This window comes from Amaranthus tricolor, chromosome 3, assembly GCF_026212465.1.
Source record: "Amaranthus tricolor cultivar Red isolate AtriRed21 chromosome 3, ASM2621246v1, whole genome shotgun sequence".
Classification (NCBI taxonomy): domain Eukaryota; kingdom Viridiplantae; phylum Streptophyta; class Magnoliopsida; order Caryophyllales; family Amaranthaceae; genus Amaranthus; species Amaranthus tricolor.
The window spans coordinates 15833173-15844294 of NC_080049.1; the positions used below are offsets into that span (position 1 = coordinate 15833173).

The following is an 11122-nucleotide window of genomic DNA, read 5'->3' on the forward strand; positions in this document are numbered from 1 at the left end:
GGCTCCGATTATCGAAAAGTAGATAAAAGTTTTCTTTATCTTCTCGAATGTTATAATGAATCAAATCATTTATAAACTTCTTTTTTTTCCTGTAATATGAGTGATCACTGGATACTTGTAGCAATAAGCGTTACAAAAGACATTATCTACCACTTTGATTTCATATCTTTAGCTGGTGAATATTGAAGATAAAATTGATGATAAATAGGTAATATGTCTAACTATTGTTATCTTATTCCTTTAATATCGAAGACTAATAAAAAAAAATCATTAAGTAGTTGAATTGTTCCTTTTGTGTTAAGTCGGCTAAGGTGTAAAATAAGTGCTGGTGAAGTGCATAGAGACAAGCCAATGTGGAAAGACATAAAGGTTTGTTTGTTTTGATGAACTTTTTCTTATTACGTCCACATTATGTGTTTGTTTTTAATTAATTTCAATCAACATGTAGTGTGCTCAACAACCCGGGAGCGTGGAGTGTGGTTTCTATATCATTAAGTACATGCAATATATTGTTTCCAACTGTATTTCTATACACGATATAGACAAGGTAGTACCCCTAGTGCATTATGATTAATTAGTTTGACATTGATATAGTCAATATAATATAATGAATTCTTGTTATACTAGATTAATATTGCACCAAGACTGGAAGCATATACAAACTATGAGATTGATGAAGTACGGAACAATTGGGCTAAGTATTACACTGAATCTTACATGTGAGATGGTGTGAAAGCTAATAGATGATGATTTTTGTAATCACGGTGAAAGTATACTTAATTATCGAAGATGTTTTGTGTTCTTGTACATGAACACGTTATCAATTATATATAAATGAGTTTGATTGTAGATTTGTGTATACTTATACTGAATAGTTGTCGCTCAATTAAATGTTTGAAGCTAGTCTTTTAGTGATTATATTGCCTTTTGCTATGGTTGTATAAGGGAAAAACAGTCATTATTTGCTGTTGTTTATAACTTATAAAAACACATCTATTAGTACATGAGTATTTGCTGTGTTTTTTTTTTTTAATTAAAAAAGTAGCAAATAAGTAATTTTTATTTGTTGTGTGATTCTTCAAATAATAGCAAATGTTTTTGGTTATTTGGTGCCCTTTCATTGATCGCAATTTCAAAAAAAGCAGCAAATAAGCTCATTTCTACGGCAGCAAATAACATTAATTCTACTAGTTTGCTCAATTTTTCTTGTGTTCCTTTCTTATTATCTCTTCACCAAACACATCCTAAACTCTTTCATATCAAAATCTTCACAAGGGTATAATTGTATATATATATTTGATTTCTAGCTAAGCATCACTTAATTTTAATCCTAATCTATTTGTTGTTTGCCTTTATAAAAAAATTGGAAAAAATGAACATAGTTTTTTGAGTGAAAAGTTGAAAAAATTATTTAGCCTATTGGTGAACAATGGAACAATAAGATGGTTTTTTTTTTGTTAAAAAGTATCAAATGATTTTTTGGAATTGATCAGCGACTCATTGTGTCCTATTGATTTAGAAACTTTCCATGAAACTTCATTTGTAATTTCTAAAATAAAATAAAATTTATAATTTTTCTCTTCTATAAATAAAATTTATAAATGTAGTCCTAGAAAAAAAGAGTTACACATAATTTTTATTGACTAGAGAAAGACATAATAAGGTACCAAGAGAATTACTATGGTGGCAATAACAAAGAAGGATTTCTCAAAAATACATTGATATAGCGCAAGATATATATCAAGATGTTAAAATGAATATTATAACATGCAGAGGGGCAACAGAGGATTTATTAATCTCAATTGGCCTTCATCAAGGTTCGACCCTTAGCCCTTTTCTTTTTGCAACGGTCCTAGATATGATAAACTCGATCAATATAAGGAGATGCGCCTTAGTGCATAATTTTTATTGATGACTGTATTTTGGTATATGAGACTAAGGATGGCGTAAATGCTAAGTTATAACAATAGAGACAAGAGTTAGAGTCACAAGATTTCAAATTAAATTGGAATAACATATAGTACATGGAGTTTAACTTTAGCACAAATGAGATAATAATAGACCCTATAAAGCTAGAAGAGAAAAAATGGCTCCAAATGGATGCGTTAAATACCTTGAATTAATATTTCAGAGTTGTTGGATCATACAACAACATATGACCCATTGAATTAAAAAGGGTGGCAAAAATAGAGAGCTTGCTAATGGAATATTATGCGATTGAGGTGTGCCCTTAAAGCTAAAGAAAAAATTTGACTAATCCACCATTAGACCAGCGCTACTATATGGATCAAAATGTTGAGCTTTTAGAAATAATAATAACAGGAAGAAGAGAATAGCAAAATTGTAAATTCTTCAATGAATAGGCGGATATACCTTGTGGGATAAAACTCGAAACAATTATATAAAAAAGGTTTAGAAGCTACACATATTGTGTAAAAGATAATAGAGAATCGAGATTATTTAGGCATGTGCAAAGACGAAGTATTATAAATTATATATCCATGGACTAGGTCACAAAGAAGTAGAACAATCGCCTTTTAGAATATAATATAGTAGTTGGAAGTTGGAACATCCAAGTTATAACCGTCATGTAAAAGTAAGCGGTGGGGCATGTAATATTTACCAAGTCAAATCAACCACACTCTTCAATATATAGATAAGGATTCGTCTTTGTTTAATTTATTGTACCAATAAGAAACTATAGTTTCAATAAGTTCATATTACAAAGTATTTAATATCAAAATATCATTGTTAACTCGATCAATCACCCATTATTTGTGACATATTTGAAAATCAAATTACCTTTGACATGCAACACTTAACGAATCGCACTCATTTTGCGTTGTTTAGACCAAGCACTTTCGACATTTCTACTTTGAGTTGCTTGTGCAGCGAAACAGAGGATCCGAGAACACAAGTTATTGCCACGAATGGACAAGTTTAGTGTATATAAGATGAGGAAATGGTTTTCTGGAAATTGAGATAAAAAAAACACAGCACATTTGTGAGGAGATGAAAATAATGTAAGCAAAACGCACATAAAAGAATTTCATCACAGCATCATTTAATCATAGATTACAAAGGAACATTTCATTACTCTGATGTTATTTAATGACTTCACTGTGGGGAGATTAGGAGTTAGACATGTAAAACCTTATCCACTCGCTTTTTTTTTTTTTAAAAAAAAAAGTTCTCGTCAAATCCGTGTTCTACCAATGGTATCTCTTTCTATGGATCAAATACATCCCATTTATAACTACAACTATTATAACATAGCCTACAAATACAAAGAGACTACGTGCAAATTTTAGTTGGACTACGAAAGAGCGACAATCTTTTTTTAACTAACGAGTGATGACATAATTGAGCATACAAAGGATGCATTTTACATGATAGCTATACTGCGACAATGATGAACACCACCTCCCTCTTCTCTCTTCAATTTCTTTTTCTTTTTCTTTTTCGAGGAGGGGTTACAACGGAAATAAGCGTAGCTATGGTTGAAGCAGTCATATAGCCTATATCACACATTATTCTTTTATTATAGTTCAAATAAAGAAACTTTCATCATTGAATGACAGCTCTTAAAAAAATAGGTATGGAAGTCTTTCACTTACAATGATCAAGTTTCCAGTGATGTACAAGTTTCAACATTAGAATCCACAATTTGGCAAATGGGCTTTGTATCGTTCTTGCTCAAAAGCTTGATGGATGAATCAACCTTGATATCCTTCATGAAGATCTTGTCCCCAATGTGCAAATTGCTTATGTCCACCTCTATCTTTTGAGGGATACTTTGTGATGAGCAAAGGTATTTTAGGCTCTTCCTTATTGTGTTTAACTGTCCCCCTGCTTTGCACAAAAAGTATTCATGTTAAATACAAAGCAGACTAGAAGAAAAGTAGCAAAGAATTAAAATAAAAAAGGAATCTGGTTCAGTTGATAATGCTGCTTGAAACTAAAAGTTCCAATCAAACACATTTGACAATTGAAAACGTAAATATAGTGAGGTGAGCCTAGAATCCAACAGAAGATGCCGTATATCCAATAGCTCAAAAACTTGCAATTCTGATGAATGGTGGATAATCTTGTGATTCTTGTCCTTCACAATATAAGAGTCCGATACTTTGCATAAATCATGACAGATTTGTTACTTCCTTAATATGCCATACTTCCACTTACATAAAAAAACATATTGACACTATTCTCTTTCCCGATTTATATGAAAGATGTTCTGTAAATGGTCAATTCAAAGCTATTTTGTTTGTGCATAATGAGTGATGACACATGGGAAGAGCTCCTTTATCAGTGGCCGAACCACATTCGAATAAACATGTATGAAAATAGATAAGTGGAAGCAAGTTGATCTTGACTTAAGAACAATGTATAGGGAAGGGTTCAGGTACACAAAGTTCCCACAAGACGGTACTCGTTAGATATATACAAATCAAATGGTAAGGTTGGCAATTTTTCATTCTTCTCAGAATCAAGCAGATGCAGATCAATAAGTAAGGCACCGCCAGACGGAGGCACAGGGATAACACTTGAGACTTATTGGAAAGACACCTGACAAAGGAGATATGATATTTTGTATGTGAAACTATATTAGGTTATGCTCTTATCAGCTAAAAACCCCTAAACTGTACACCCGATGTGAACTAAATTTGTTTAGTTGGAATTTTAACTTACTAGCGCTTGGCAGAATATTTTAGTCTTTAGTTAAAAGGTTAAAAATTTATAAGCTTAACTAATCCATATTTCCAATTCACTTCACTTTTCTGACGACTAGATACTGCCTAGCGACATGTACTATGATAACGCGATTGAGGTTATAGCACGGTAGAATTTAGAGGACAAACTCAGGCTTGAAGCAATAAGAGTAAAATTAAGGATCCTGAGAGAAAAACAGGGTATATATTAATTTTTAAAATTTCCAGTTGAGCCTTTATGAAATCAAGTTGTCTATCCATAAGAAAGTTCTTGCACCTTGAGCTAAGGGTCATGTTTGTTCCCTGTTTTCATGTTTCCTCTTTCGGAACCATATCATTATATACGGAATTTACATCAGTTTCTTTCTACGTTCGATCATTTAATCTCAATAAAGATGTTCTATTCTTTTCCATATTTAAATATCAAGGTGACTAGTAACTAAAAATATAATATGATCAAATAAGTTTTACATCATTTTTGTTGAACATATTCTACCCAAATAAATATCATTTCAACTAATTCTTGAATATGTTCATTGTCATGTCCATGTATGTGTCCGAAATTATAACATTGTTCCTATGTCCAATAATTACAAGCGTTGTCGAATTGAACTCTTGGACACTTAACATTATCATAATGTAAGACAAGTTCAAGTTTGAGTTTTACCCACAAATGGCTAAAGTCAAGGCTTAGGTTCTATCTAAATGGAGCAAGTTTGAACAAAAGTCATAGTGGACCAAGACTTGAGGAGAATGTATAAGGCGTCCCAACAAACCCTCCACCGATAGAATTAGTCAAAAGAGAGCATTTTCATCTTTTCTTTTAAGTAGTCTAGTCAGTTAGTTAGTTCCTTATCCTTGGCTCATTTAAACCCTTACAATTGTTGTTTTGTACAAGGTAGGCACATAACTCAATGAAAACTATTCCTTCCACCCCATTTATTATGTTATCTTTTCCTTTTGAAGAAATTCCAAAATAATTGTTATGTTTCTAATTGTATAATATAAAAGCATCTAATATGATAATAAATCACACGAAAAATTACCCCGAATAATCCAATTTTTTATTGATTTTCCTACAATAAATCCTAGCTTTTGATTAACCATGAATAATCTCAACTTTAAGACATGTTTACCCAGAGTGATCTATGGCAACCTAAAACCTGTTACACAGGTTATATAGCCTTAAAAAATTGAAATTTATTAAAACAAAATAAATGGAAATTAAAGAAATTGTTAATAGAACCCAATCACACCTCCCCACCCAAACACCATCATTTCCGACCACTTCTTCACCACAGCTATCAACCTCAGCTCAACAAAATTTAGCTTTACTTTTGGAGCAACAAAATTTAGCAACCCAAGAAAACATTAGGGAAATCCACTTGATGAATAGTAGTTACCATGTGAAATGTAATTTTGAAGCTCAACCACTAATAAGTAAAAATCATGATCACATGAAATAGTGGAACCATCTTTAGCTATACTTTTGGTTACTTGTGTGATTCAGTGAGGTAAGGTAAAACTCTTAGGGTCAGGCTCATGGTTTTTGGCTTGTGTAGTTGGTTAGAGAGGTGGTTCACAAGGTTGGTGGTGGCGGCTGACAAGGTGGGTTTCAAATCTGGGTTGTTGGGGTGCGACGACTGGTGTGTGGTAGGTGAAATTGAAATACCATTCATTCAATTTGGTAGAGATGAAATTGAAATATCATGGTGAGTACTTTGGTAGAGATGAACTTGAATGAATTGGACTACTTGTAAGATGGAGACTCACCGGAGAGGGGGACTGACCAAGGTGGAGTGGCAATGGGTGGTCGGTGTAGGGTGGCAGTATGGGAGAAAGGGCTTTTGTTTTCTGTTTTTTTCCTTTTAATTATAAACATTTTTCTAATTTTATATTATATCATTTAATTTTTTTTATAAGTTAACCTACAAAAATAGGTTACTATTTGAGCAACAACATTCTTGGGTAAGTAATCAAATAATTGAGATTATTCATGGTTAATCAGAAGTTGGGATTATTGTAGGTAAATTAGTGAAAGGTTGAATTATTCAGGATAATTTTTCCTAAATCATATTAGATAATTGGTATTCTCTTAATTTTCATCACTTTTTAAAAAATCACGCTTTATATAGGCGATGAGAGTAAAAGTTTGATGGGTAAAAATTTCTTTAGAAAGCTCAATTCACTTTTTTAGGACTAAGAGTTGATTGTCCTGAATTAGATCATCAGAAAATCTTATTTGTATTCTTAGAAACCTAGTTTTAATTATGTGGTGGATCTGTATCAAAATCAAATTTAAGACTTCTTGTACTATCCCTCACAAAACAAACTCTTCCATTTTCTTTCTTTACCGACGTTCAAAAAGCTTTCACCCATAAAAGCCTTATGCCAATTTTAGAGGACTAAGTTCAAGTTCTATCAAAAAATTCTACATTATCCTTAAGCTATATCTCTTATCATCCATTAGTTATCTTCAATTTCTTTCAAATAATCTCACAAACCCATACTCTCTTAAAATACTCTCTTAAAAACCATTTCCTAAACATCACTTTCATTCAAATTCTATAAATTTCCGTCCATCAAACAACATAAGAAATTGCCCACAAAATCCCACAGTCTAAAATCATCCATCAACCAAAAATTTCCTTAAAGCCCAAAATATTCCATTCATCCATTTTCCTTAATCCCCCAATTCATGAAACCTCCCTAAACTCATTCCCTAACTTTAAACAACCAAAAATTATATCTTTCCCTCACACTCCATAAAACGAGAACCTCCTATGCCAAAAGCCAAAGATTTGTCTTGTACCTATAGAATCATCTTAATTAACATGATTCTATATCAAAGTCTATCACATTTAGGACACACGAAATGAAATTCAATTTTGAAAATTCATCTATTAGTGATAAGATTAGCACATCTCCATAAAAGTATACAAGTATGCAACATTATCATTCCCAAGCTACAACGCAGAGTGACTAAGATAGAATAAAGAAAACTCCTTCCATCTAATGTCTTACATCCGAGAGAATTGCAGTTGTAAAGCTCTCCACACCTTCATTCCCAATGAAGGCCAACATATACAGCTAGGCTACACAGAGTTATATATAGTAACAAAAACATTCACCTCAAGACACGAGGACACACTATACAGCTAGATTGCAGAGAGTTCATATGTTCGAAAATGGATGAACGGTAATGTGTATTGTACACTAATAAGTGAGTACTACTGCTACATAGCTACTCATATACAATTACAATTCAGTACAAATGTGCAATTCAGTTTTGATAGATCAGTTGGATTCCAACAAAATTTGCCTTTCCCATTCATTTCAATTCTAAATTTCTCTAGTTCAACATATTTTAAGAACGTCAAACCCAAAAAAAACTTCACCAAATAATAAAACTAACCTTTTTTAAGGCCGGGACATGAATCTAGGCCCTTGAAAACAAGAGGCACATTAACCTCAAACTCTGATCCATTTTCAGCCCACAAAAATGACATATTTAACACTTCTCCTGTTTCCTCATCTCTATGCAACTGCTTAAAAAACATAAGATTTAGTAAATAAAACTAACCTCAATACAACAAGATACGTCTAATTCTACTAAATCCAAAGTAGCATTATTAAAAGATTTAAAACAGGTTTGCATAATATGACATTACCTTTGTGGGGAGGACATTTCCTGAATGAAGAAGGATAGAAGAACCGGACCCGGCCCGAATTTGCAGCTTGAAGATGGTGGAACAAAAGAAGGTAGGATCAACCGACTTGAGAATGGACCGAATCTGCTTTCTTTCAGCGGTAAGAAGCTGTTTTTTGGAATCTTCGGGAGAAGGGGAGAAGACGACGGCGGGAATCCGACCCTGAGCTCTGTCCCTGGCTGAAATTCGGGGCCCTGAAATTTCTCTTGGTATCGCTTGTATTGTATGGTAACTTCTGTAATCACCCAGTAACCATTTCAACCGGGTCAAGGCGGTGCGCCCCCATTGTTGCTGCATTTTAGGTATCTCGCTTGAATTTGGGTATCTATTACCTGTTGAGATAAATTTAGGGTTTATCCAGGGTTTTCTAAGAATCTCAATTTGGTGATGAGTTGGACAGGTTTCATTTTGCTGGATTAGTTTCCTTGGGCTTGTATTAGGCTGTAATTGTGAAAATTTAAACTAAATAAGCAATTTAATATAAAAAATTTGAAAAATAAGCAATGATTTAACTTATTTTCCAAAATAGCTTGTTTTTTTCGTATCTGAGGTTTCGGTAAGCTCGCTGTTACTAACAACGAACAATAGCAACAGGTCAAAAATAGTCAAGTATTTATTCGCTGTTAGTACCAACGAACAATGACTTTGATAAAAAAAAGTCAACATAGTTTTTCGCTGTTACTAACAGCGAACAAATACTTTGACCTTTTTTGATCAAAGTCATTGTTTGCTGTTAGTAACAATGAACAGACACGGGTAAGGATGGTCATGGGTCCAGGACCCCGTTGGACTCGCCCCAGACCCGCCCCTCTTTTAAGGGTCTGGGTCTTATTTTTTGAGACCCATCGGATCCGGGTCGGATCTGAATCAAGAAAATATGTGACGGGTCCGGGTCCGGGTCTTAAGGTGCAAACCCGGACCCGGACCCAGACCCGACCTCGAGATCCAGACCCTAAACTCGCCCCTCAGACTCAGACTCGGACTTGGACCTTAAACAATTAATTATTTTTTTTTACTTTTTAGTAATTATTTTGTATTTGAATTTCATGGACTTGAACAAGTGTTTGTAATACGATAATAAGTTTCTTACAAAAATACAAAAAGACTCGAAAAAGGTTCAATTTTGACAATCTAAGAGACTTTGTTTAAGACCCATTAAGGACCCTAGACCCGTTAGATCCGGCGGGTCTGGGTTTGGCTCTGAAAATTTTGGACCCTTAGGTCCGAATCCGGGTCTGGATCTACAAAAAATAAAAGGGTCCGGGTCCGGGTCTGGCCAGACTCGCTCCAAACTCGCCCCATGACCATCCCTAGACACGGGCTATATTGTCCCAGCAGCTTCTTCATTCTTCATTTCCCTTAATTTTCAAAAACCCTAATTGACATTTTCATAGCTATTATCTCCCTTAACTCTAGAACTTTCTCTCAAATCACCTTTCCTCCTTACCTCTTAGCACTATTAAAGTTATCTAGAAGCTATTTGGGTTTCTCTAATACTATGTTTGGATAATAAATTTGGAGAGAATAAAAAGGTTGGAAAGGGGAAGGAAAGGAGGGAAAAGGAAAGGAAGCAAAATGTAAAGAAAACAGCTCTTATTTGTATAGGAGGGAATGGAAGAGAAAGGAAGGGAAATGGGATTTATCCATTTAAATCTTTTCAACTTTGAAATAATTGGAATATTAACAAAAAGTATCCATCAGATCCTTTCAATTCCCTCCCCTCTAAATTCCTTCCCTCTCATTTTGCTATCCAAATAAGGAATTCTTCCTTCCACCAAATTCCTCCATTTTCTTTCCCTTCATTTCCTTCAATCCAAACACGCCCTAATGTAAAAAAAATACTTTATTTTAATTGAATGTTTTGTTTATTAGGGTTTATTTTAGGGTTTCAGCTTTTAAGTTATGGTCATTGAAATGTAGGTTACTCAATTACAATTTATTACTCCACAACCTCATCCTCAATTGATTAAGGTACTTTTGCTTTATTCTAATACTTAAATTTTTTTTCTTAAAGTATTAAAAGTTGTTCAAGTTATGTTCATTAGTTTCTCAAGTACTTTATTTTCTTAAGTATTAAATGTTGTTCATGCCGAGTACGTGGAGAGCCTCTGTATCATTGACATGCTTCCATATAGTCGAAGTGCATCTTCCCAAGCGCGTACTATGCCAATATGGGATGGTAAAGAGCGTCCCGCCTGGTAACACAATAGTTGAGCTCTATCTCACCTCGCGTAAGGGTCAAGAACCGAAGAACTTGAACGAGATCAATGGGCGTCACATTGTTCGATGGGATCAACGGTTAGAGCTACTCGCACAAGGTGCGTCAATTGATGCTCGAGGCGCACCTACTTTTGCTGATTACATGTGGTGGTTCCTCTCCATCACTCGTCGATGGATGACACCATGAGGTATCATCGCAACTGCTCAATACGCTCCCGCCGCAGCGACGATGACACAGTTTGTAAGTATTCTTTCATATTGATTTATTTAACATAGAACTTACATCCATAATATTAATTTATTAAACTTCCAAATGATTGCAGGCACAAGGCGTTGCAGCTATGATTAGCTCCAGCCAGGAGGTGTCTGTATGGGAGATTGCATAAAGTATACTCCTAGGGACCCAATTCCAGCACCTCATTCCAAAAGTGGTTGAGCTGGAGACCACTAGCGACATGTAGAGGTCATCTCTCCTCATGCCGA

The 11122-nt window shown here is 34.2% G+C and overlaps 1 protein-coding gene across 1 annotated transcript; it reads right to left on the reverse strand.

The window, feature by feature from the left end:
- Positions 1-3617: 3617 nt before the first annotated feature.
- Positions 3618-8843, reverse strand: LOC130807794 (uncharacterized). The gene is made up of 3 exons (XM_057673133.1): positions 8381-8843; positions 8125-8254; positions 3618-3849 (listed from the first exon to the last, which is right to left on the reverse strand). The coding sequence occupies exons 1-3, from the start codon at positions 8714-8716 to the stop codon at positions 3623-3625; spliced, it is 693 nt and encodes a 230-aa protein (XP_057529116.1). The 5' UTR covers positions 8717-8843; the 3' UTR covers positions 3618-3622.
- Positions 8844-11122: the final 2279 nt, after the last annotated feature.

What these genes read in the sequence shown, in the direction of transcription:
- LOC130807794 (XM_057673133.1), bottom strand. Translation starts at nt 8,716, where the DNA reads ATGCAGCAACAATGGGGGCGCACCGCCTTGACCCGGTTGAAATGGTTA. An exon ending in GAAATGTCCTCCCCACAAAG is followed by an intron (nt 8,255 to 8,380) that starts GTAATGTCATAT and finishes TTTTTTAAGCAG; the next exon opens with TTGCATAGAGATGAGGAAAC. An exon ending in ATGTCCCGGCCTTAAAAAAG is followed by an intron (nt 3,850 to 8,124) that starts GTTAGTTTTATT and finishes TGTGCAAAGCAG; the next exon opens with GGGGACAGTTAAACACAATA.